This window comes from Natator depressus, chromosome 10, assembly GCF_965152275.1.
Source record: "Natator depressus isolate rNatDep1 chromosome 10, rNatDep2.hap1, whole genome shotgun sequence".
In the NCBI taxonomy this organism is placed as follows: Eukaryota; Metazoa; Chordata; order Testudines; family Cheloniidae; genus Natator; species Natator depressus.
The window spans coordinates 30,396,173-30,423,426 of NC_134243.1; the positions used below are offsets into that span (position 1 = coordinate 30,396,173).

The following is a 27,254-nucleotide window of genomic DNA, read 5'->3' on the forward strand; positions in this document are numbered from 1 at the left end:
CAGCAGTTGACAAGAACATCTGAGGAACAGTGGGGAGTGGAGGGGGGGAATAAACATGGGGAAATAGTTTTACTTTGTGTAATGACCCATCCACACCCAGTCTCTATTCAAGCCTAAGTTAATTGTATCCAGTTTGCAAATTAATTCCACTTCAGCAGTGAAGACTGAAGCAAAATAGGCATTAAACACCTCAGCCTACTTCTTGTTGTCAATTATTAGCTCTCTTTCCCTGCTAAGCAGAGGACCTGCACTTTCCTTCATCTTTCTCTTGCTCCTAACATATTTATAGAACCTCTTCTTTTTTCCTTTTATGTCCCTTGCTAAGTGTAACTCAATTTGTGCCTTAGCCTTTCTGTTTAGTCCCTACATGCTAGTGCTGTTCTTTTGTACTCATGTTTCCACTTTTGTAGGATTCCTTTTTAATTTTTAGTTTATTAAATAGTCCCTGATGCAGCCAAATTGGCCTCCTACTATTGTTCCTATCTTTCCTTCAGTTTGGGATACTTTGCGGTTGTGCCTTTAATACTGTCTCCTTGAGAAACTTCCAGCACTTGTGAACTCCTTTATCCCTTAGATTTTCTTCCCACGGAACCTTACTTACCAATTCTCTGAGTCTGTTAAAGTCTGCTTTTTTGAAGTCCATTTGTGATGGGTTCGGTCACAGAGACCCTGTTGGGACTGTCACCTGATGTGCTGAAATTACCCCTGAGCCCATTTTCCCTGTCAGCTTGGGACTCCAGAACCCTGCCTTGTTGAGCCAGACATGTTAGCCTGCTGCAACACAGACCCAGGTCTGAACCACACCCCCAAAGCTGCAGGCTTTAACTGAAAACCACTCAACAGATTACCTATCTCCAGCACCTAGACACCTAGTTCCCAATGGGATCCAAACCCCAAATAAATCCATTTTACTCTATATAAAGCTTATACAGGGTAAACTCATAAATTGTCCGCCCTCTATAACACTGAAAGAGAGATATGCACAGCTGTTTGCTCCCCAGGTATTACTCACTTACTCTGGGTTCATTAATAAACAAAAGTGATTTTATTAAGTATAAAAAGTAGGATTGAAGTGGTTTCAAGTAATAGCAGACAGAACGAAGTAAGTTACCAAGCAAAATAAAACAAAACACGCAAGTCTAAGCCTAATACATTAAGAAACTGAATACAGGTAAATCTCACTCTCAGAGATGTTCCAATAAGCTTCTTTCACAGACTAGACTCCTTCCTAGTCTGGGCCCAATCCTTTCCTTGTTAGTTCCAGCTCAGGTGGTAACTAGGGGATTTCTCATGACTGGCAGCGCCCTTTGTTCTGTTCCACCTCCTTTTATAGCTTTGGCCCAAGGTGGGAATCTTTTGTCTCTCTTGCTCCCTACCCCTCCTTCTAAATGGAAAAGCACCAGGTTTAAGATGGATTCCAGTATCATGTGACATGGTCACATGTCCTGTGAGACCCCAGCCCACACCTACACAGGAAGGTGTGCAAGGCTGGCCCACACCTACACAGGAAGGTCTGCAAGTAAACATAGCAATTCACAGCCAATTGTCCTAGTCAATGGGAGCCATCAATATTCCAAGCCACCATTAATGGCCCACACTTTGCATAAGTACAATAGGACTAGTAATACTTCATATTCCTAGCTTCAGGTACAAGAATGATACATTCATACAAATAGGTTGAACACACTCAGTAGATTATAAGCTTTGTAATGATACCTTACAAGAGACCTTTTGCATAAAGCATATTCCAGTTACATTATATTTACACTCATAGGCATATTTCCATAAAACATATGGAGTGCAACATCACACCATTATCCTTATCCTGCTGCTCTCACTCCTTCCTGTACTTAGAATAATGAAAGCTATCATTTCATGGTCACTTTCATCCAAATTGCATTCCGCCTTCTGATTTGCAATCAGTTCCTCCCTCTTGGTCAGAATCAAGTCTAAAATGGCTGTCACCCTGGTTACTTCCTCCACTTTCTGAAACAAGAAGTTGTCCCCAGTACATTCCATGAACTCACTGGAAATTGTGTTTTGATGTATTACTTTTCCAACAGATGTCTGGGTAGTTAAAGTCCCACATTAATTCCAGGGGTCTTGTGATTTAGATATTTCTGTTGTTTGTCCTAGAAATGCCTCATCCACCTTCTTTTTCTGATTTGGTGATCTCTAATAGATCCCACCATTACCATGATCCCTGCCATTTTCACTTTATAAGGCTTTAATATAATGTATATTAATTAAGCTTCCCAACCCCTTTTTGAGGAGGGTAGATATCATTTCATTTTATATATGGGGAAACTGAGGCATAGAATTTAAGATTTGACCATGGTCACAAGTTGTATTAGGGTCAGAGTTTCTGGCTCCCAGTGCTTTTGATTAGACTAGACTTCACTGATATTGTCGTAAGCATTAGATGTCTTAGCTATTTCTTAACGCACACAGTCTCCTTTGCTACATTCCCATCCCCTTTCCCTCTCTCCTCTTTCTCTTTACTCTCTCTTGTTTCTCTCTCCATAGATGAACCAATTTGAAAAGATAAAGGAAACACTTTTTCACACCATTAGCCTGTGACTCTCATTGCCACGATGTATTGTTAAGGTCAAGAGCATGGCAGTCTTTGAAAAGTGATTGGTCTTTTCTATGGATAACAAGAATACCCATATCAGAAGGGTAGCCGTGTTAGTCTGGATCTGTAAAAGCGGCAGAATCCTGTGGCACCTTATAGACTAACAGACGTATTGGAGCATAATTTTCCACTACATGCATCTGACGAAGTAGGTATTCACCTACGAAAGCTTATGCTCCAATACGTCTATTAGTATATAAGGTGCCACAGGACTCTTTGCCGCTTTTAAGTATACCCATAGTTATAATATTAATATTAAATATGAACAAGAGTTCTGGTTGTAATAAAAACCCTTCTGATTTGGGGCATGATCCGTCATCTAGCAATTGGAGGTTAGGAGGAGGTGTTCAAAAAAGAACTAGATAAATTCATGGAGGATAGGTCCATCAATGGCTATTAGCCATGATGGGCAGGGATGGTGTCCCTAGCCTCTCTTTGCTAGAGGCTGGGAGTGGACAGCAGGGGATGGGTCACTTGGTGATTGCCTGTTCTGTTCATTCCCTCTGGGGTACCTGGCATTGGCCACAGTCGGAAGACGGGATACCGGGCAAGATGGACCTTTGGTCTGACCCAGTATGGATGTTCTTATTTTCCCTGGGGACAACTTATCCCATAACTGCTGCTGCAGGGTTTCTTGCACCTTCCTCTGAATCGCTCAGCATTGGACTAGATGGATCATTGGTCTGATCCAGTCTGGTAATTTTTTGGTTCCTTACGTTGTGCCAATTGGTAATGTTTGTCCTTTCAGGCCCTGGGATTGCTATAAACAGTATTAGTGTCTCCTCTACCTTCTGTGCCACAGCCTCAGAGGATGGCTACGTGCGGCTGTGGCCTCTGGATTTCTCGGCAATCTTCTTGGAGGCTGGTGAGTAGACCTTGGATCTCTCTCACTCATTCCTCACTCAGTTCTGCATTCATATCAACCTAACCCTATGGGGCCAAAGCTTTCCTGGAGCAAAAGGGGAATGCAGCCTAGGGTTCCACTACACTACTCTTCTGATCCATTCCCAAACCTGAGCTCTTGTGAAGAGCAACAGAAATTCATTCTTAGGCTTCTCTTGTGGTTCTCTCTCAGTGGGCTAGACCCTGGTGTGGAGTAACTGCCACCTCCTGCAGTGAAAAGTTAGACAAGTCTGTACAGAATGAATCTTGGGTTTTATCTCTTCAAGAGTGTTCCTTGTTTTTCTGGAATTCTAGAGAAAGACAGGAGTCTTCTGAGTAAGGTAAACATTAGTCCTTAATGCTTATTGCATATCTGTCCAATGAAAATCTATGGGAGAAGCACAGGAGTTCTTCATCCATCCTGGAATGAAATGCAGTGATACTGAAAAATAAAGACTTTTTAGAAATGACACTGGCTTGATTATGTGGCTAGACTAAAACCTGAGAACAGTTAGTCTCAAAGCACTCAGGAAAGTACAGGACATAGAAATGAAAGTGCAGAAATAAAAGGGTGGTCACTTAGCTATAGTCTAGATGTACCACTTTTTTGCATCCTGGGATAATTTATCAACTGGTACATCTGTTTCCCCAGAGCATGAAGGTCCAGTGAGTTCTGTCAGCATCAGTCCAGATAGTCTCAAAGTTCTGTGCACCACCTCCACTGGGAACCTGGGTTACCTGGATGTACAGTCCCGGGGCTACAATACCCTCATGCGCTCTCACACTGACTCTGTTCTGGCATTCTCTGTGGATGGGCTCCGGAAGCAGATGGCTACGGTGTCCCAGGATAACACCATCCGGATCTGGGACCTTGTGTCCATGCAGCAGGTAGTGTAAGCTCACTTTCTTGATGAAGATAGAGGTAGTAGAAGTCAAAACTCAGCTTTGCTGGCAGAGCTGTAAAAGGAAGTCTGCACAATCTTTGTTTATTCCAACTGACTGCAGCTGGTGCTAACAACATATCTCACTTTAAAATCACTTAAATCTACCTCAAACAACAACAGATCCCTCCAGAACTACTGCATGAAGTTCAAGATTTTTCTGTGTAGTTTGGCTTTAGCTCCAAAAGTCAAATATTTAAAATACCACTTGCTTTTCTTCCATCTATTAAATATTGTAGGTTAATGTTAGGCCATAATGGTGAGGTCTCTGTGGGTATGTGTACGCTGCAATAAAGCACTCATGGCTGGCCCATGTCAGCTGACCTACGCTCAGGCTGTGGGACTGTAAAACTGCATTGTAAACGTTCAGGCTCAGAGTGGAGCCCAGGCTTTGAGACCCAGCAAGGGGGGAAGGTCCCCGTGCCTGGGCTTCAGCCCAAGCCCGAATGTCTACAATGCAGTTTTATAGCTCCGCAGCCCAAAAGCCCTTTGAAGTCCATAGAAAGACTCCTACTGATTTCACTGAGCTTTGGATCAGGCCCCAAGGGGTTACACAGCTTCACTGTAATGATAGGCTTGTGACAGGGAATTGGGGTATGGGGTTATCTCATTCTGCCACATACTGCTGCCAGGTTTTGCATATCCCCAAGTGGTGCTTCTGTGTGTCCCTTTCCCACAGCTATATGACTTCACTGCCTCTGATGAGATGCCATGTACTGTGGCCTTTCATCCTGCACAACAGATCTTTGCATGTGGGTTCAGCAGTGGAGTGGTGAGAACCTTCAGCCTGGCTGCCTCTGATCTACTAATGGAACACAAGTATGTTTGACAAATGGATATTGTATATTCACATGTACAAATCTAAATGGTGGGAGTCATGGCAGTGATATAAGTAAGATGTCCATCCTCATGAGAGACATATCAGGAGCTAACATTAGTGTTGGGCAATAATGGAAGAGACATTCCTTAGAACTTAGCCTCTCATCAAGTGAGTTACAATGAGCTGGTTTTCAGAGAGGAAAAGCCTACTGGGGTCATGGCTGTGGGGTGTGTGGTTTTGGGTTTGTTTTAGGAGTCAGGCCTGACTGGGACTCTCCATCATGGAGGGAGGTGGCCAAGAATAGGGGAGGCAGATCAAGCTTGTTGGGGGTCAACTAGACAGGACGCACTTGAGAACATTTTTGTTGGGGAGTGGAGGATGATCAAAAGTGCATGTCAGTGTGTGGATATGCCATCCTGGAAGCTGTTGGCAGCAAGAGCACTGCACTTGTTGATTAGTCTCCCCCAGCACCCTTGGGAATAAAGACAACCAACCATCCTATACTACAGTAGGGGAAAAATAGGGTGGGCTTCTCACTGTCCCTGACACTGTTTCTGATCTCCTTCCTGATTCAGAGACCCCTCACTGCGCTTCACATCAGTCCGCTCTGCTTTTTTGCCCCACTGTCTCCTGTGTTTTCTGTGTTATGTAGGCAGCACCGTGGTGCAGTCACTGGTCTGACCTTCTCCCCAGATGGCAATTTGATGTTCAGTTCCTGCTCCCATGGGACTCTGGCTCTTTATAACTGTGCAGCCCAGAAGAGTCACGTCCTCAGAGTTCTGGGTAAGGGTTCTGCATCCCTCTTTCTGGTATTTTCTCTAGGGCTAACAGGCTCAAAATTCCATGAAGTAATTTTCAGAGGGCATCCTATGTCCAGAGGGCATGTCTAGATCTAATAGCTTATCTAAAGTGATCACTTTAGATAAGCTATTACCAGCAGGAGAGTGGGGTGGGGGGAGAGAAAACCTTCTGAAGTGATAAACACCCATTTTTTCATGGTCTGTGTGTATAAAAACATCCTCACTGTGTTTTCCACTTTGTGCATCCGATGAAGTGAGCTGTAGCTCACGAAAGCTTATGCTCAAATAAATTGGTTAGTCTCTAAGGTGCCACAAGTACTCCTTTTCTTTTTGCGAATACAGACTAACACGGCTGCTACTCTGAAACCTTTTGAGACAAGTTAGCTGTATTTCTCTCATGCCTGTTAACACTGCTCTCACTGAGGGTCTGTTAACACTTCCATTGTAACTCTGGTTTCCAAAGGTTTGTAACTGGATTGATGTATTTTAACGTTGCAGATGGGCTCAGATTGCATGTATATCCTCTTTCAAATTTAATGCACACTTATTTTTTTAAAAAAGTGATGGTAGAATTACAGTAGCACATAGAGGCCTCAACTGAGGTAGGGGGCCCCATTCTCTTAGGCACCATACAAACAGTGAGAGATGACACCTGCCCCAAAGAGCCTCCAATCTAAACAGGCAAGACAGACAAAAGGTGGGAGGGAAAGCAGAGGCACAGAGAGAGGATGGGACTTGTCCAGGGTCACACAACATGCCAGTGTGAGAACTGGGGATAGCACCCACAGCTTCTTGACTCTGATCTGAAGCCAATGCCTTAGCCATACTGCCTCCCTTTTTTTCCTGCCCACCCCCAGAAATAACACATGGTCTTAAATCTAGACTGGCCTTTTTCAGCAGTAGGCTAAATATAGAGCAGTCATCTTGATTTTTATGATAAAAGACGTTCTTTGAGTTCATCTACTAGCTAAAAATTACTTCACTGTACTGCAGTTTTTTGCAGCCATTTATCTCTATGGATTTAAGCTGTTTAAACCCTCGCTGAGATCCATGTGCAGTAACTGCTTGTCACAATCCCCTGCCTATGCTAAAATAAAAAAAATTACAATAAAATCCAACTTCCTCCACTGATATTGCACTGTGGTACTGTGTGCCTCAAATATAATCCATTTGCTCAAATTTCCAGGCCTCCCCAGATTTGGGGCTGTTCCAGATCTTGGTGTGAATGTTCTGATTCAGATCTGTCTTTAATGTGTGTATAATATCTGTTCAAGTCTGGCACCTTCCACAGCACAGATTGATCCTTAGCACCATGCTGGGGTACTGGTTCAGTGCTGATTCAGAGAGAGGAGCACCCCCTAAAACCTTAATAGCATGAATTTTATCTCAGCTGCAGTATATAATCAGTCATTCTCCCTTTAAGCTTTCTCTCCTTCCCATTTATCTCATTTACCCTGTGTTTTGTCATATCCAGCCAATGTGGTGTCCCAAGATGCTGAGCATGGTCCCAACGCTTTGGCCGTTAGCGGGGATGGACGTTTCCTCGCCTTTGTGGGCCCCTCTAAGTACACTGTGACCGTTATGGACGCCCATTCTCTAGATGAGGTAACCAGAAGGAAGTTGCCTTGATCTAAAGGGAGAATAGAGTAGGAGGGAGGGCATTCCTGGCGTGTCACACTGCAGAATGCTTTGCAGGAAGAGGAAAAGAGATTTCTTCCCAGATGATTAGAGAACTCCATAGACTCCACCAAATAGGATCTGACATAGCCCCTTTACGTGTCCTTCGCCATGTGGAAAACACTTGATGGTCCTTGGGATGTGCTTTTGATTTCCTCCTTTTTGATGTTGCTGTGGGATGGAAACACCAAATCAGGCTGTCTTCCTTCCACAATCACATGCAGCCCTTATGGAACGAGAGGTGAAGTTGCTGAAAAGCAATAGGGAATCTTACAGCATCTGTACCTTTTTGAGGAAATGTCTTCTTGAGTAATGCACTCTTACAATGCCTGCCCAGAGCCACCACTTAATCAGGTAGCTTGAGAAGATTAAAGGGGAAAGAGAGTGAGGTACATTTTCCTCCTCCTCTAGCAGCCTCAGACAATAAAGCAGTGGGGAAAATGGTCTAAAAATATCCTCAGATTGTGTAGAAGTTCCTTAGGATTCCCTGCCATCTGGATGATTTCATGTGGAACTGTTCACTTCAGGAAGCTAGTGTTCAATAGCGTCTTGTTTCACAGTTACTGAGGATAGACGTCAGCATCCTGGACTTGGACAGCACCAACTTGGACTCTGCTCTGAGAATCTGCTTCGCTCCCATGCCTGTTGGTCACCTCCTGGTGTCCACTTCCTCCAACAAGGTCCTTGTTCTTGATGCCAAAACTGGCCGCTTGGTCCGAGAGGTAAGGAATTTGTGAAGCAAATGCTCTGTGGTCTCTGGGATATCATAGAATCATAGACTTTAAGGTCAGAAGGGACCATTATGATCATCTAGTCTGACCTCCTGCACAACGCAGGCCACGGAATATCACCCACTAACTCCTGTAACAAACCCCTAACTTATGTCTGAGCTATTGAAGTCCTCAAATTGTGGTTTAAAGACTTCAAGGTGCAGAGAATCCTCCAGCAAGTGACCTGTGCCCCACGCTTCAGAGGTAGGCGAAAAACCCCCAGGGCCTCTGCCAATCTGCCCTGGGGGAAAATTACTTCCCGACCCCAAATATGGCATTCAGCTAAACCCTGAGCATGTGGGCAAGACTCACCAGCCAGACACCAAGGAAAGCATTCTCTGCAGTAACTCGGATCCCACCCTATCTAACATCCCATCACAGGCCATATCTACCGCTAATAGTCAAAGATCAATTAATTGCCAAAATTAGGCTATCCCATCATATTATCAAGCTTTGTCTTAAAGCCAGATATGTCTTTTGCCCCCACTGCTTCCCTTGGAAGGCTGTTCCAGAACTTCACTCCTCTGATGGTTAGAAACCTTCGTCTAATTTAAAGTCTAAACTTCCTGATGGCGAGTTTATATCCATTCGTTCTTGTGTCCATATTGGTACTGAGTTTAAATAATTCTTCTCCCTCAATGGTATTTATCCCTCTGATATATTTATAGATAGCAATCATATCTCCTCTCAGCCTTCTTTCAGTTAGGCTAAACAAGCCAAGCTCCTTGAGTCTCCTTTCATAAGACAGGTTTTCCATTCCTCGGATCATCCTAGTAGCCCTTCTCTTTACCTGTTGCAGTTTGAATTCATCCTTTTTAAACATGGGAGACCAAAACTGCACACAATATTCCAGATGAGGTCTCACCAGTGCCTTGTATAACGGTACTAACACCTCCTTATCTCAACTGGAAATACCTCACCTGATGCATCCCAAGACCATTAGCTTTTTTCATAGCCATATCACATTGGCGGCTCATAGTCATCCTGTGATCAACCAACACTCGGAGGTCCTTCTCCTCCTCTGTTACTTCCAAGTAATGCGTCCCCAGTTTATAATAGAAATTCTTGTTATTAATCCCTAAATGCATGACCTTACACTTTTCACTATTAAATTTCATCCTATTACTATTACTCCAGTTTACAAGGTCATCCAGATCTTCTCTGTATGATATCCCTCAGCTTCCACACCTCTTGACAGTGAACACATGTGGACATGGGACTCCGTGATGAAGTCCTGGCAGTCACAGGCTTCTAAGAAAAACTGAGTCACCTGATGTACGTAGCTAATATGGTTATTCCCCAGATGAGGTTAAATCTGTTCTCTTCTGCTTTGCTCCCTCACACTCCTGTCACTCGGCTGAAGAGTACCACGTTTATCCAGATTCGGTGTGTCTAACAGACTTTGCAGTCTATGCATAGTTACAGAGTGATGTAGAATTGGAAGCAATCACAGACCTTCCATGTCTGGAACAGCTGGGCATCTTTGCCCCCTCTCTCCTACTGTTTGAAACTTTTTTTATCAGAAGAGGGCAAAAGTATTCCCTTGCATAAACCCCTTTTCCTCCCATTTCCAATTGGACACCTTAGACAATCTGTCCTTATGTTTCTCTCTCTGATCAAGCTGGAAACAGCCATTTCAGCTAGCAATGATGATGTCTTGTCTTATTCACAGGTGTCTCGTGTGCACAAGCTGTCCTGTTCTTCATTGGCACTGAGCGAGGATGCCAGGTACCTGCTGACGGCCGGTGACAGGGTTGTCAAAGTGTGGGACTATCAGATGAGGTTCGACATCAACTTTCAGGTACTGGACACAAGGGAAAAATCAGTGTCACCTTACATTTTTCCACTATGAATGCCACTTAGCTCTTCTGAGCCGAAAGCAATAGTGCAGCTAACCTCCTCCACTTGGGTTTGCCAGTCGCCCTCAACCTTGATTTGTCCAGTACTGATCCATGGTTCCCCGTCATAACTGTGATAGTTTTGTCCAATGGGGCATGGATGGAGAACACCAAACTCATTTCACTTAATAATAATACTTAGTATTTCTGTAGCACTTTACCATCATTAAGTAATCCTAATCACACCACTATCCAGGACATAGATAGGTAGGTGTTACGCCTTTTACAGATGGAACAACAGAGAGCAGTGAAGTGGCTTGTTCAAAGTCACACAGGAGTTGGGCAGAGTCAGGATGAGGACTCAGGTTCTTCCAGTTTCCAATCCCATGTTCATTCCTCCAGACCATTGCAACCTCATTAAAGAATGACCCCAGAACTCAGCAGTGCAGGCCTGGTGTATGCACCCTCAGGAGGTACATAAGAGAACCTCTGTTAGGTAGTTTTGGACAGAATTCCCCCATACTGTATATCCAATATGGTATGATAACTATATAGAAAAATACTAAAGAGCCTTTTCTGGGAAGGCCCTTTACCACCTTTTCTGTGCTGAGGGGAACCATGAATGGTCCTGAGAACATGCAAAGGTGTAGCAGTTGAGCATTGGAAGTACAAGACATGCCCCTCCGCTCTTACTTTCTCCCAGGTATATATTGGCCACTCGGAGCCAGTGCGACAGGTGGCCTTCACCCCTGACCAACAGCACGTCATCAGCATTGGAGATGCCATCTTCCTTTGGGACTTCCTAGCTGTGTCCAGAGCAGAGTCACCCAAGGCTGAGTAAGAGCACTACAATCCTTCGTCAAATCTCATCGGCTTGGGAACGCTTTCCATTGTTCCCCTCTCTCTCCTGTTCTCACCCCCATTGTTGTAATTCTTGTCTCATTACCTTTCCAGCATTCATCCCTATGTTGAGTCCCTTGTGCCTCCGAGAGCTGGTGAGTTTGCCTCTTTCATTTTGTTGCACATTCAGACACATTTTTCCAAATCTGTTTTCAGGACACAGGAGAGCCTTGAATTGGTTATAAATGGGTTTTTACTCTTTGGCCAAGGATGCCAGGGCGCTAAGAGCTAATTTCCTGTTAGTGCTAGGGATTAATCTGCAGTTTGAAATCTCCAACTGATTAGTGTTTCCCCTTGTCACAGAGACCACTGCTGGGGAGGGCAAGGGCAAAGTGTGTCAGCCATGGGCTAGCTGATAAACTTCTTCCTCATCTCTTCTATCTCTTACTCTTCTTCCTCCTCTGCTCTGTTACCTTAATTTCTCCTGCTTTTCTCTCTCTCTGCTGTCTATTGCTTCTCACCTCTCCCTGTCTCCCTTTTCTCTCCTCCTGAGGACAAAGGATAAGGCATCTGTAAATGACTTCATCTGGGTATGAGGAAGCTGCAGAGCTGAGCATATTGGTACTGTATTGCCATTGCCTCAGCCTGTCTTCAGAGGACATCAGAGGGAATTACCCAGTCCCCTTTTCTGTTCACAGAAACTAGCTCTGAGAAGCTAAAGGATTTTACATCCAGTGCCAATGAGATACCCCGCCAGTCAGCTCCTCTTCCATCTCTGGCCTCACCACCATGTCTGGACATCAGTTCTATCCACCAAGCAGGACGTGATGGTGAGAAGAGGAATCACCTGTAGAGAAGGGGAATTAAAGTTTCGTTGGGGAAAACTCCCTCTATAATTCAACAGTTGCCCTGGCACCTCTTCCCTCCACCTCCACTTCTTCCTGTAGGTTGAGATGAGCAGCTCTGCACCTTCCCTTCCCAGCCTAGTACTGTCTAGTAATTCTTGGTGCCACTTTTTCCCTTGCCCCCTGGTTCCATCTACTGAACTGCTGGCCAAGCATTTCCAGGGGTTCTGTGAATATCTCTGATCTCTGACCTTTGGTGAATGCCCAGATTCTCCCCACAGGCAACAGGAAAATCCTGCTTTGTTCTGTAACCTCTCTGTAACTGAAGGGTCAGCCACTCATAAAATAAACCCTGAGAAGCACAGAATAACTCTCCCCTCATTTCTACCAATGTTCCTCTGCAGATATTTTCTCTGAGTCAGATGAAGGGGAGGAAGCAGGTCTGAAAGGTAGCAGCAGAGAGGCTGCAGATGGAAACAAAGACCACTCAACCCTTGTCATGGAGGAACCAGTCGAGAATGAGGAGACTCTTGTTGTGAGGCCCAAAGTGAGTCAGGAGTGTTCGAGGTCTCCCAGTCACTCAGGAAATGGTAAATCAAGGGGTGTTCTGGGCCTTTGAAGAGCTTCGCTCCTTTGGGGAGCAAATAGAGCATTCACCTGCAAGGCAGTGTGCTTCTAGTAATAAAATAAATGAGGGAAAATCCATGAAAATATAGACACAAGTGGAAAGTGTATGTTGCATTCTGTATGATGTCTGTAGAAATACTAATGGCCTGCCATGGGTTTCTGGGAGGGATGTGATTTAAGCCACAAGATCAAATGCAGTATGCGTTCCTAGAATTCCCAGGTGATATTTTCCTTCTTTTGGATATCATTTGCCAAAAAGAATAGAGTAAGGGAAATTTGTTTTGGTCTCTGTGACCATTTGTTGTTTCTCTGTCTCCCTCCCTGGTCCATCTCCATCTGTGCTGCTGCTTCTAAGCACACAGGAGTCCTTTCCACCATGTAACCTGTCTCTGCTTTGAAGTTGTGCTTTCTGTTAAGGCTCTCAATGTGTCTATTAATAGAAATACAACCTCAACGCTGCAGCACCTCATGGCTAGCTTCCAGAGGCATGAAGCTGCCAGTGCACAAAGCCTCAGGCAAGATCTGTCAGAGAGCTTCCATTTAAAAGTAAGGCTTGTCTCACTATAAAGTCGTGGCTTTCTGTTTGCTTGGCTTGTCTCCTCAGGTACTGAGACCCATAGTGCACAGTGTGGTAGTACTTTGAGTTTGTGGAGTATCTGTCACCCTGACAAAATGACAGAAATAGGATATTGAATTATAGTCTGTCTTTACACCTGGTATGCTGGCATTTTCCAACCAGAGAGGAGATTGTGTAGGAAAATATGTATATGACCCTGCACCTGGTGCAGCCATTTGCACCTGGGCAGAGTGGGTGTGAATGTTATATTCTGATTGGGCCATTTTACACCCCCTTTGCACTGATATAAATGACTGCACAAGGTGCAGGACAGTGGAGAATCCAGCCTGTGTGTGTGTCCATGTGTACACACCTCCTCAATATCCAGAAGGCTAATAAACCAGAACATTAACTGGCCTGGTTGCTCAAGATGCACCATTACCATGAGCAAAGTTAGGCTTATTTTATGTTTTGTGCTAGAACCTAGAAAGGAGACCAAGGGTCCTGAACCCCAGCACTATATCCGCCCAGATTCCTACAGGCACTTCACTCCTCGCTTCAAAGCATCTGTGCTCCCCAAGGTAAGAATTTCTGCAGTGCTAAGAGTCTGGCCAGATAAAGAGCAGGAAAGGTTGGTTTTGGTTTGGTTCTTTCCTAATGTAGCTTCCTTTTTATACCTCAGGCAGTGCAAAGGATTTTGTGAAATGCACTCCCATGTTTTAGAAACCCTTAGCATTAGTCTCACTTTCTGTTATGACCACAGATGAGTTGACTATGATCTTTCCATAAGTGGTTTTGGGTCACTTATTTTTCTGTGCACATCTGTATATTCTTTGTTCAAAAGATACTGAGAGTGCAAGAGAAGTACTTAGAGTGCTTCAGAGAGTCTGTAGGCACGTGTTTGAGAGCAGATGCCTTTCCCAGTCTGCTGTACCAACACAATTCACACCGTGTAGAAAGTCCAAACTTACCCCTTCCTGGGATTCAGTTTTATTGGCAAACAAATCAATGAGAACATACATTTCAGCTCAATCCTTCTTCCCTGGTTTCGCAGCTCCTAGACTTCCTCCCTCGGGACTGCTCACTCACACTCTAGATCCCCTGTTCTGCAGAGAGCTGCTCCCACCTCCCTTATCGCCAAGTGGGGTAAATAAGCATCCCTGTCAGTGAGTCAGCAGCATCCATTTAACCCTTTCCCAGCAGCACTAGCAACTACTCCCCAGGTGGGGTGTTTTGGGGAAACACTGCCAATCTGTTACAGGATGCTGGTATATATATGTATCTGGAAGAGCATATATGTCTAGTTTGGGTTTCACTTTTTGTATGTATAACTACAGAAATGGGTGGGCATGTGTTTGACTGTTAAACTTTGTGTGTGTGTGTGTGTGTGTGTGGTAGTTCCTGTGCAACTATTTAGAATTGAACTGACATGGAGTATCCTGACAAAAGTGGTCTTGAACCAGTGTCTGTTTTCCTTGCAGAGTGTCTTGTATCCTCCAGCTGGTAACGAGGGCCTGAAATTAAAGGCAGTCATTGGCTACAATGGGAATGGAAGGGGGAATATGGTCTGGAACCCAGACACAGGTACTCTAGGGCTTAGTCTTCAGGGAAGTGTGTGTGTGTGTGTGTGTGTGTGTGTGTATCCCAATACTTCTGTAATGGTACATTAAATGTGCAAACATTGCACAGTTAGACGAGTTAAATCAGGGGTTCTCAAACTAGGGGTTGGGACCCCTCAGGGGGTCGCAAGGTTATTACCTGGGGGATCGCGAGCTGTCAGCCTCCACCCCAAACCCCGCTTTGCCTCCGGCATTTATAATGTTACATATATTAAAAAGTGTTTTTAATATATAAGGGGGTCGCACTCAGAGGCTTTCTATGTGATAGGGGTCACCAGTACAAAAGTTTGAGAACTACTGAGTTAAATAGTCTTGTTGCCATCCACATGAGAGCTTCACTCTGCTGCAGTGAGTTTATTTTGTACCATAAGGGACCCTTTTTATGTTGGAGCGATACATCAGCAATACAGGCATGTTGGAGAATCCTATTAGCAAAGTAATTTCCAGCCTTTAGTTGTTCATCTCACATGATGGCAGGGAGGAGAGCTTGTTGTTTTATAGGCCCTCTCACCTCTTTGTGTCAGCGCTGAAGATGCAGAAGAGCTTTTCTTTATCAACATGGGAGGAACAGAGATTTCTGCCTCTGCCCATTCCCTGATTGGAAGGACACCCCATGGCCTGTAATGAAAAGGCAGTTAACTCTAAAGCACTCTAGACAGAAGAGTTAGTTTCACTTCTGTAATTATGCTGTGTAGGTTAGATGTAGCAGTGTATGGGCCTGTACACAAGGCCTCCGTGCAGACCTCTCCTGATGTCATATCTCTCTTCTTCACACTGCACCTAGGTTTTTTTGCCTATACCTGTGGCTGCGTGATTGTGGTTGAAGACCTGCACTCAGGATCGCAGCAGCATTGGATTGGCCACCCTGAAGAGATCTCTACTTTAGCAGTCAGCCATGATGCCCAGGTATGAATGTCTCCTGTCCTCCTGGAGAAGCTTTGGTTTGGCTATATGTACTATTTGCCCTTGACTGGATGGACTTTGCTGAATGAGCTCCTATGTGTATCTGTTTCCTCTTCTGCCTGAGCTGCTTCTCTAGCCCACTGCATAGAGACTCTGGTTTTTAGAGTTAAAGCATGCATGTGCTAATCCTCATGCCACATCTGCAACTAGCTCTGGCACTTAATGCTGTGTGTATGTGGCCATGAAGCTTTCACTCTTCTCTTGTGTGTTTTTTCATCAGGTGCCTCCATCCTTATGAATCTGCAGAGCTTTCCTCTTGCCATCTGTATGAGTTCACTTCTGGTTTAATACATAGGGCTTGTTGACTCTCCTAGAACACCCATATCATTTTTTATTGAGTTCCCAATGGTGATATATTATTGTTTTGCCAGGTTCTCGCCTCTGCCTCTGGCCAGGGGAATGGAGACTCACGATGTCAGATCCGGATCTGGAACGTACAGGATGGGACTTGCCAAAAAGTTATTTTCCATCATGAGACCCAAGTACAGGCCATGGCATACTCTCATGACGATAGGCTCCTTGTTACACTAGGTTAGTCATCTGAACCTGTAAGCTATGAGCTTGTGTAGGATGTCTCCAGGACAGCCAGCTGGTATAAAGAGGTCACTGAGGGTCTGGTATCCACAGGGTATTTAGGTGTAATGAGGTCACTTGGGGCATAGAGTTAGGATGTCAAGTTGCTGTTACATGGTCACCTGGGTCACTGGATGTCTACAGAATGCACACACGATGTGATAGGGTCATTTTTGGTGTCTCTTCTGTATAAGATCACTAGGTTGGTATAGGACTTGACATAAGGGAAGCTGGTAGTACATGTTTAAGCAAAGAGAGTTGAAGTTTAAGTTGTGTCTACGTTAAACTGGGGGGAATGCTGATTAATTTAATATGGAAATGTACAACATGTATATGAAATTAAAGTGATATAGTAAAGTTCTTACTGTCTTTCACGTCATATATAGGGGACTACAGTGACCGGACCCTCGCCCTGTGGAACACCCATACTTATGACCTAATGTCGTCCACCCATTTCTTAGAACCAGTTCATGAGGTGGCCTTTAACCCTCTTTTTGATGGTGAACTTGCCTGTGTAGGCAGGGGAGCAGTGGCTTTCTGGCTAATTGAGCAGCGGGGAGCTGACATCAGCCTCAAGGTACATAGAATCATAGAAGTGTAGGACTGGAAGGGACCTCAAGAGGTCATCTAGTCCAGTCCCCTGCACTCAAGGCAGGACTAAGTATTATCTAGACTATCCCTGACAGGTGTTTGTCCAACCTGCTCTCAAAAATCTCCAATGATGGAGATTCCACAGCCTCCCTAGGCTATTTGTTCCAGTGCTTAACCACCCTGACAGGAAGTTTTTCCCAATGTCCAACCTAAAACTCTCTTGCTGCAGTTTAAGCCCATTGCTTCTTGTCTTATCCCCAGAACAGGACACAATACTCCAGCTGAGGCCTGATTAGCACGGAGTAGAGCGGAAGAATTACTTCTAGTGTCTTGCTTACAACACTCCTGCTAATAAATCCAAGAATTATGTTTGCTTTTTTTGCAACAGTGTTATGCTGTTGACTCATATTTAGGTTGTAACCCACTGTGACCCCCAGTACTCCTTCCTAGGTAGTCATTTCCCATTTTGTATGTGTACCACTGGTTGTTCCTTCCTAAATGGAGTACTTTGCATTTATCCTTATTGAATTTTATCCTATTTACATCAGACCATTTCTCCAGTTTGTTCACATCATTTTGAATTTTAATCTTATCCTCCAAAGCACTTGCAACCGCTCCCAGCTTGGTATCGTTCGCAAACTTTATATGTGTACTCTCTATGCCATTATCTAAATCATTGATGAAGATATTGAAGAGAACTGGACCCAGAACTGATCCCTGCAGGACCTCTGTTTTGACTGTGAACCACTGATAACTACTTTCTGGGAACGGTTTTCCAGCCGGTTATGCCCCCACCTTATAGTAGCTCCATCTAGGCTTGTATTTCCCTAGTTTATTTATGAGAGGGTCATGCGAGACAGTATCAAAAGCCTTACTAAAGTCAAAATATACCACATCTTCTGCTTCCCCCCATCCACAAGGCTTGTTATCCTGTCAAAGAAAGCTATTAGGTTGGTTTGACATGATTTGTTCTTGACAAATCCATACTGACTGTTACTTATCACCCTATTATCTTCTAGGTGTTTGCAGATTGAACATCTGAACTTCTCCTTTCTATTTGTCAGACTTTGCCTTGTCTCCTTTTAAAGCCCACACAGTAATTGATATGAAAGGCTCTGCCATTTCTAGTCTGTGCCAGCGGGTGGGGGTGATTGGTTTCTCTTAGGCTATGTCTACACTACCACGGGATCAAGGCTCTGGCGATCGATGCACCGGGGGTCAATTTAATGGGTCTACTGAAGACCCGCTTTATCGATGGCAGAGCACTCTCCAGTTGACCCCTGTACTCCATCCGGAATGAGAAGAGTAAGGTAAGTCGACAGGAGAGTGTCTCCTGTCGATCCAGCGCGGTATAGACACTGCAGTAGGTTGACCTAAGATATGTCGACTCCAGCTACGTTTGTCACGTAGCTGGAGTTGCATAACTTAGGTCGACTTACCATGGTAGTGTACACACAGCCTCAGTGATGCAACACCTACTGTGGTGACTGGTTTTCAGTTAATGCTAAAGTATTGGGTGAATTAACTTAATTTGGGGGTGATTTTTAAAAATAAACTATCATGATCTCTCTGACCCTGCTGCTTTTTGTTATGTGGCAGGTTCATAGAGCTGCCATCCCTGATATGGTAGGACTGGTGGAACTGACATCTCTCTGCTACAGCACCAACTACCTTCTTTATAGTGGGACCAACACAGGACAGATCTGTGTGTGGGACACACAGACCAATCGCTGTTTCATGACTTGGGAGGCTGATGAGGGTGAGATTGGTAAGTACAGATGCTGCTGGCTTCTGACGGGATTGCGTCTTAAATTCCACAGAGACTTGAGAGGAAAGAAGAATCTTGGCCCTGCTGGACCCTGATTCAAGCTGTTTCTCAGTGCTTAATGCTAAGTCACTGGCAGATGCTAGAATTGATTGGAGCTAGATTCATGCCATATCTGGTGCAAGTATGCATGCATACTTCCTGTGCAATTGCTAAGAGGCCAGGGTTCAGCCTCCAAATTCTAGAAACCTCTGGATAGCAAACCAGAGGCCTTGGGTTCAGACCCCTGCTGGTATAGCCACTCCTCCTCCTCCCAAACGTTTACCAGCGAACTTAGTTGGTAGAGTCTATCAATCCCTTTATAATGATCAACAAGTATGGGTATTAACGTTGCATTAAAGCATTTCCTTTCTGTTGTCCTAGGTGTGCTTCTGTGTTGTGGCAACAGGCTGGTCAGTGGCAGCAACACAAAGAGAATTCGACTGTGGTCAGTGGCAGCGGTGCAGGAGCTGAGGCTGAAAGGTTCCGATGCCAGGTGAGGTGGCTTGTGTATGCAGTGTCTAACTCATGTTTGCACAAACCTGAAGAGAGAGGTTTGTGCTGAGATACATAGCTACTCAGTCCACTCTCTGGACATACCTTCTCCTTCCTCTTGTACTCCCTGAACACAGTAGGTGGCATCTTTTCATTGGCAGAGGTAGGCTTTTGACTAGCCTATGCAATTGTTTCCCTTGTCCTTTAATTCTTAGCTCCTCCTCTAAATTCTTGTGACTCTTGGTTCATTGGGTCTGGATTCTCTTGGAATTCAAGGTGGAAATTTCTGGCTGTTCCTTTCTTATCCTTGTCCGAAGGAGTTGGGGTTTAGAACACCTACAATTCTTTTTGTGTATGTCTGTGACAAGCCCAAGTATCACATTTTTTGAACCAGACACAATTTGCATTTTCTTCTTTGGCGTATTTTAGCATGTCCAGATAGGTATTTAATCCTGGGCAGGCTTAAAGAATGTTCCATCTCCTTACTGATCATCTCACTAGTGGTAGACATTCTTGGTACTAAAAATATTTGGGTTTACCTCACCTGATCTCTGTCTTGGTGATTTGTAAAACCTCTTTTAGCAGGAAAGAGAATTGAATTTGCTTATTCTGTCTTGGAAAATTTCATCCCTTGCTCCCCCTTTAACAACTGTGACTCCCTCTCTTCTCAGCGAAGTCTATCCCAGCACAATGTGGGGCCACCATCATCTTTACTACAGGAGTTCAGCCTGTGGAGACTACAGATCTTAGCATGCAATACGCCATCCTGATCTGAGCAGCCTTCTGGTCTCCTTGGGATGTACTTCTGCTTTGTCTTAAGTTTTTATAAGGCACCTGTCACCATGGTATCTAAGCATCCTAAAGGCAAGCTCAGCTTGCAATATGCTATATTGTGTTCAAGTTAAGTGTGGTCTTCGAATGCATTGTGAACTGCTAATGTATCCCTTAGCTGAGCCAAGCTTTGATGCCCCACTCTATCTCTGAAATTCCAAGGAGAAGGAAATCTTCCCCGAATTCCTTTCCCCAGATTTCCTGTCAAGACTTGTAACTCCTGCAGAATGACTCCAGCTCACTACAGGAAGCCTGCTATTCAGTCAGTCTTTTGCCATGTAGTCATTTGTCCCAGCCTTACATAAAGCTGCTTATTTTACTGTTCCATTTACATGTTACGTTGAACAAGGCAATACTGAGGTAATGTGTCTGCTCTACAATTCAGAACCCTTGCATGTGCTTTTGGCTTGTTGGAAAGCTAAGTCAGCCTTAGTTGTCTTGTTAAACTAAACTATTTAGACAGCTAAGCCTTTTACAGCACAAGTATTTGATAAATATCTTTGTACATGTCAACTCTTCTCTTTTTCTAACTTTTTTTTTTTTTACCTGTGGAATATATTGGATCAAATTAAGGAGGCATAGTGGGTGCTCAAAATAATCCTTTTAGAGCTTCTTTCCTAATTCCCCCAGAAAGATGGTTACACTGTATGGTTAAGGTAGTCACTAGCTGCAGTTCTAATGAGCCCATCACTGTAGTATCTATGTAGTTAAAGATAACCATATTGTCATTACGACACTCCCAGACAATTTTCCCATGAAGGTGGGATAATGATTGTCTTATACCAGCTTGAGGATGTAGCTAGTTATTTTGTATATTCCACTCTGGACTCCATTTTCCTCCAGGTCTAGCTCAGTCCTTTTGGAACACGAGATGACCCTGGATGGGACAATAGTTGGTGCAACCTTTGATGACTCTCTGGATATGGGAATTGTGGGCACCACTGCAGGAACACTGTGGTACATAAACTGGGCAGAGAGCACCAGCATCCGACTAATCAGCGGACATAAGAACAAGGTGAGAGGGATTGGAAGGGGTGTTCCTGTGCTGTAAGGAAGCACGTGTTCCAAGTGCCACCTGAGCCTGAGGTGCAACGCACTTTGAGGATGCTTACATCGCAGAACGGCTGGTTGGCCCTACTGAGAAAAATTGCACTACTGGAGCCTTGACTAATACTGATAGGGCGCTGGTGAAAGAGCTGTCACTGCAATCTAGGCAGTGTTGCCTAATGAATAGAGCACTGCACTGTGACTTGAGAGACTATTCCAAGCTCTGCCACTAGCCTGTTGAGCAAGTGACTTCACTTCTGTGCCTCAGTTTCCCCATCTGTAAAATGTGGATGATGATACTGACCTCCTTTGTAAAGCACTGTGAGATCTATGGATGAAAAGTGCTATAGAAGAGCTAGGTAATATTATCTCCTCCAAGAGCGAAAGATGGTCTTGTGGCTAAAGCAGAGGACTTGAAAGCCAGGAAATCTGGGTTCTCTTTTCTGTTTTGCCACAGACCTCCTTTATGGCCTTGGTCAAGTCAGTTAACTGCTCTGTGTCTATCTCTTGTAGTAAAAAGGGGGAAATCCTGAGGCATCTCACAGAACCATTGGGGCTTAATTTACGTACAACATTGGGACCTTGGATAAAAGGCACTCTAGAAGTGCAGTGTTACTTATTAGCTAGACTTCTCAAATGGATAAAGTGGTCTTCTGTCCAGAATACTGGAAAATGTGTCTGACAGGTGTCAGTCTCGATGCTACGTTGCACTACATTTGTGCCACTAAAAAGGGCTGGAAGAGAGGGTAACTAGATTGGTAATGGGATATGGAGACTTCCCTTCTGAGACCTTCATTATGGAAGAAGCAGTCAGAACTTTGCTATTGTGGTTCTAAATTTCCATTATAGCCCTCACTAATTTTAATTACCACCATCCCCCGGCATCCTTTAAAAAAATCTTCCTTTCCTTTCTTGTGTGCTGTCTCCTACCAGAGGAGAACTTGATGGGGGCAGGGGAAGCTATGGGTAAGGAATAGGGGCAGATGTGCAACTTGCTTTGGCATTTGTGGAGTGTCAGTCCCCTTTGTTGCTGCAGGTGAATGAAGTGACCTTCAGCCCTGGTGAGTCTCACTGTGCCACATGTGGGGAGGATGGCAGTGTGAGGGTTTGGTCTCTGGCCAGCATGGAGCTGGTGGTACAGTTTCAAGTGCTGAATCAGGTAATCATTTAGAGTGTGTCAATGTCCTATGTTGTCTTGATAGCAGCCACTACCTGTTGTGGATGAGATCTCTTTGTCTTCACTGAATGAACTAGAGTTGGGAGAAATATTTGTAACTGAAGGCTTTAGGTATGAAATCTATGTAGATTAGCAGCATTCTCATGTCTTCATTGTGTGGGAGTGGAGAAGTAACCCACACGCACCTCCTTGGAACATACTGCTCCTTCTTCCCATTTCTCTAATCTTGTTCCTTTGCAGAGCTGCCAGTGTCTGGCCTGGAGCCCTATCCCCATCTCCCGTGGTGGGGCTGAGGGTCAGCATGTTGTGGCAGGGTACAGCGATGGCACCATCCGTGTGTTCAGCATTTCAAGGACAGAGATGGAACTGAAAATGCACCCACACTCGGTTGCGCTGACTGCAATTGCCTACTCTGCAGATGGTGAGATCACATGCTGCTTTTCATAACCAATCCATTGGTGCTGCTTCAAGGAGCATAGTTTGGCCTTGCAGCTCCGTTTCTCTGTGCTTGGAGGAGACAGCTCTAACCTCCAGCCACTCCAAATACTGGTGATCCTCCCAAGGGCCCGGGCCAGATTCTAAGATGGAGAATGGAAGTCAATGAAACTATGCCAGTTCTCTCCAGCTATATATCTGGCACCATGCCATGGTACAGTAGCTTTGGTACATCTCAGGGACTTGGCACATAATGAAGCTTGCTTCTGCTCAAAACTCATGCTAGCTATTTTTCTGAAGCAGTGTTTTAAACTGAAGTAAATGTTCCTGTGTCCTTTCATCTCACTTCTCCTCTCTCACCCCCAGGACCAGATTGTTCCAGCTCCGGCATGCGCTCGGAAAGCTTGAGTCAGGCATTCCTGCAGGCTTCCCCTTTTTGCCTTTTCTCCATCTGCAGGAAGTTGATTAGCTCTCTCCTCTCCCCTATCTGCAGGAGAAATCATCTTGTCTGGAGGCAAGGATGGGCTAATGGCTGTCAGCAGCCCTCGGACTGGAATGACCATTCGTGTGCTCATTGACCACAAAGGATCCCCCATCACTGTCATCCAGTGCACAAGGAAACAGGTGAGGCCTGAGTCCAGCTGCTGTAGCACTCTTATGCTAGAGCAAGGTGTCCATTGTACTGTTACTCCACAGCCATAGAAAGCTGTGATACGGGGACAGATGAATTACTGAGCTGCTTCGTTTACCGTCCCTCTACACGATTTCCTTCTCTAGCCTATGCCACCTCCACTGAATCTTGTTTGGTTTGTTTAGGAGTATCTTCAACAGAGTAAAGTCAAGTATGACAGGGTGCAGTAGTAGTATGATGCACGCAGAGTGGGTGGGTCCTCAGCTTCCCACCACCCACGGGAGCTAAATGTCTAATCACCTGCTGCTGTTCCCTTGCTACCAAAAGTAGCACTTGAAGCTCCAAAGAACTTGAGGAGTTCTGCTGCAAGACCAGGAAGTATCCACCACTAACTGTGCCGATGGAGTGGGAGAGGGAATTTGGGACTTTTATATAAAGGAGACCATGACAGCGCTGGCTAGAGCCAGCACAGTGAAGTTAGACGCTACAGTCTCTTGCCACATACTCTCTGCCAGTGAACAGTCTGAAGCAACCCTGTTCCTTCAACCCTGAGCTTAGAGAAAATTATGCCACAAACTGCTGTGTTGTTTTGATGTGTACAGACATCTACCGAGTGCCAGTCTGAGGCACCAAGCCTGTTTCACTTGTGATAAAATAGACTTAAGCACTATTCTCCAGATGGGAAAAGCTTGCGCATTAATCCTCTGTCATTAATCTCCCACTCTCTAAGATTTTAGTGCAGATAAGCTTTTGCCCTGTGATAGTCTATTAGGCCACGTCTACACTACCCGCCGGATTGGCGGGTAGTGATAGATCTATCGGGGATCGATTTATCGCGTCTAGTGTATACGCGATAAATCGATCCCCAATCGCTCTGCTGTCGACTCCGGAACTCCACCAGGGCGAGAGGCGGAAGCGGAGTCGATGGGGGAGCGGCGGCCGTCGATCCCGCGCCGCAAGGACGTGAAGTAAGTGATTCTAAGTCGATCTAAGATACGTCAACTTCAGCTACGCTATTCTCGTAGCTGAAGTTGCGTATCTTAGATCAATCCCCCCCCCCCCCCCAGTGTAGACCAGGCCTTAGTGTTCAATTTTATTTGAAAGCTCTGCTGTGTTATTGCTTTATGTCTGTACAATCATAACTGTGCTTTTATGTTCTGTAGTACCATGACTTTGGCGTTGAAGGTGGTGAACTCTGGTTGGCTGCAAGTTCAGATCGACGTGTCAGTGTCTGGGTCTCTGCCTGGCTGAAGGATAAATGTGAGCTCATCGATTGGCTAAGCTTCCCAGCTCCTGCAAGCCTGGAGGTAAGATTAAACCTTACTGACTATATAATATGTACATTCAGCATTACAGCCAAAGCCAGGAGTAGAACAGATCCCTCCAACACATGTGCACTACTACCTATTTCTACTTGCGAAAGGTTTACCTAGGAGCCGTTAACAATCAAGGTGTGTGTATGTAAACAGAACGGTGTGGGGTTTTGAATCTTCCTTTAAGATGTAGATTTTCAATGTGAATGCAGCACTGCATAATTCCTGAGAGGGTATTTGCTCTGTAAGCATTTCAAGTCAAAACATTAAATTTGCAAATAGTTGGTACCTCTGTGCTATACAAAACACAGGGACAGGATTTTTCTGAGTATATGAACCAGGAGTCAGCAAAGTCGGTATACAAAGAGAGAACTAACTTGGCTGCTCAGAAATAGCATTAATGTTCTGATCGAGTAGCCTCATGGTTACATAGGTTACTACAGTCCAGGTATATCCATTCCAAATCTGTCTTACGCACGGAACATCCTAAGTGTATGGCACTTCACAGAACACTTAGGCAGGGTCCCTGACCAGAACTTCTGCCCCAAATTAGATACAAGACCTAGAACAACAGTTGAGACATGAGACAGTGAGGAGATTGATGTAAGAAGGCTTTGGGAAAGAAGTGGGTTTGGGGGAAGAGGAGGATCCTTACTGCACAGGAAGTGGAGTGGTGTGTGGAAGAAAGTAAGTGGTAGGTAACTCTTCTGATGTGAAGCAGCGGCTCATCAGATTATCAAGTTTAAGCTTCATCAGTCTTAGATACTGCATTGGCAGATTCAGCAGTAAGCCTGGTGACGCCACTTCAAGTTTTTTCTGTTTGTCCTCAAATGTTAAAGAGGTAGTTGTACTCATTGTGCAGGCAATGGGCTGTCCAGCTGAGTTCTCACCACAATGAATTGGAATGAGTTTTACTGTTTCAACTAGACTGGCATCCAGTACCAGGGATTTGAACTTTTTGAAACTATTTTCACTCCCTGAGAAATTAACCACCCCATCAATATCCATGACTTACTCTAGTATTTTCTCCTAACAGTGTAAATGATGCTGAGTGGTATTTAGTATGTTAAATCCTGCTTATGTCATATGATCCTACTACAGTATTCAGTGGAGACTCATGTTACGTGCCCAGGTCGATATACATTTGTTCTTCATTCGTTAGCAGTGAGCACATCTGTGTTGGAGTGCAGCATAAGAACAGGGGAAAGTTCCTCCGTAATATTAGCTGCATAGTGTAGTAGGTCACAAGCTTCTGCTACTGACAAATCCAAAGAGGAAATGCTGACACACCTAACCACTCTCCTTTCTTTTTCCCAGCATGCCTGACCTTGCTGAAATAAGTGGGGAGAAGTTAGCGCTAATTCTGCTCCTTTTTTGTTTCCCTTCCTAGGCCCCTAGCAGTCTCCCTCCTAGCCTGGCGGCTTTCTGTCCATGGGACAATGGTGTTTTGGTGTACGTAGGCTTTGGGATGCAGAAGGAGATCCTCTTTTACAGCTTGCGCCAGAAACAGGTACACTGTGTCTTCCCTCTCCAATCTGCCATCATCAATGGGGCAAGTTCACGAGAGGAGTTACAAATTGCTACAAACTCCTCTGTGCTGATATTGGAAAACTGTGTCATTCACCCTGGACACTGAGTCCAGCTTTAGCTCATGGCGAGTGACACACAACAAAAATAATATAGAGGATAATGTGGTGCTCCTCTGCCATGGCTTTGGAAACCTAAAGGCCAAACAGATGTAGCATGGGAATGCTGCAGTGAAAGATAGCCATGATGCTTGAGTGTCAGTATTCTCTGTGGCACCCCAATATACAGAGCAGCACCCAGTGTAACTGATGTGGGCCAGCAGTTGAAATAGAATGAAACATGGTGCATGTGTGTGGTGGGGTTGGGGATGGTAGATTCTGCCTAACAGACAGCTAATGGTACAGCTTTTCACTCCCACAAACCTCTTTAAGTCTGACATGGGTCACCAGTGAATAGCTGGGTGTGCTGAGGCTCAAGGTAGAGCTGCATGCATGAAGCTTGCAAAGCACCTAACTGCTGCCACTGCTCTGTTTTTTGCTTTCATGAAGATTAATATTCTCAGAGGTAACATCTTTTATTGGACCAGTTTCTGTTGGTGAAAGAGACAAGCTTGAAACTCTTAAGACTGCTCTGGAAATAAAGAGCTTGGCAACTTCCTGAGCTCAGAGGGGCTGAAGGATAAATGTGCAGCTGTCAGTTCTGGTGACCGTCTGTCAGCTGGCCTCCAGCAGAGTATCAGTTAACAGCTCTATTCTGCTGCACATTCATTTTGAGGCACTGGTGTCAGGGTTTCTCTTGCTTTCATGCAGGTAGTTGAGAAGATCCCCTTGTCGCACTTTGCCACATCTTTGAGCCTGTCTCCAGCAGCACACTTCCTGGCTGTAGGCTTCAATGGTAAGTGTCCAGAGGACATGCTCAAGTAAAACACTGCCACACATGGATCCCCTCCTTCCTGGCATACTGTTAGCAGTGGCTGCACCAGGAACAACAGTTCACCTGCGATTCTGAGGGTGTCTT

At 44.8% G+C, this 27,254-nt stretch overlaps 1 protein-coding gene across 1 annotated transcript in view; it reads left to right on the forward strand.

Moving 5' to 3' along the window:
- Window positions 1-27,254, forward strand: part of WDR90 (WD repeat domain 90) — a 50,160-nt gene that overhangs the window by 18,958 nt on the left and 3,948 nt on the right. Inside the window, exons 18-42 of the mRNA XM_074965572.1 lie at window positions 3,384-3,500; window positions 4,170-4,405; window positions 5,138-5,277; window positions 5,931-6,061; window positions 7,553-7,683; window positions 8,316-8,477; window positions 10,198-10,326; window positions 11,067-11,200; window positions 11,318-11,358; window positions 11,902-12,033; window positions 12,453-12,638; window positions 13,712-13,812; window positions 14,713-14,815; window positions 15,635-15,756; window positions 16,185-16,344; window positions 16,773-16,963; window positions 18,577-18,745; window positions 19,166-19,277; window positions 20,951-21,122; window positions 22,191-22,313; window positions 22,572-22,752; window positions 23,260-23,390; window positions 24,561-24,704; window positions 26,101-26,220; window positions 27,047-27,131. Coding sequence (XP_074821673.1) covers window positions 3,384-3,500; window positions 4,170-4,405; window positions 5,138-5,277; window positions 5,931-6,061; window positions 7,553-7,683; window positions 8,316-8,477; window positions 10,198-10,326; window positions 11,067-11,200; window positions 11,318-11,358; window positions 11,902-12,033; window positions 12,453-12,638; window positions 13,712-13,812; window positions 14,713-14,815; window positions 15,635-15,756; window positions 16,185-16,344; window positions 16,773-16,963; window positions 18,577-18,745; window positions 19,166-19,277; window positions 20,951-21,122; window positions 22,191-22,313; window positions 22,572-22,752; window positions 23,260-23,390; window positions 24,561-24,704; window positions 26,101-26,220; window positions 27,047-27,131 — 3,453 coding nt within the window. The remainder of the gene's footprint in view (window positions 1-3,383; window positions 3,501-4,169; window positions 4,406-5,137; window positions 5,278-5,930; window positions 6,062-7,552; window positions 7,684-8,315; window positions 8,478-10,197; window positions 10,327-11,066; window positions 11,201-11,317; window positions 11,359-11,901; window positions 12,034-12,452; window positions 12,639-13,711; window positions 13,813-14,712; window positions 14,816-15,634; window positions 15,757-16,184; window positions 16,345-16,772; window positions 16,964-18,576; window positions 18,746-19,165; window positions 19,278-20,950; window positions 21,123-22,190; window positions 22,314-22,571; window positions 22,753-23,259; window positions 23,391-24,560; window positions 24,705-26,100; window positions 26,221-27,046; window positions 27,132-27,254) is intronic.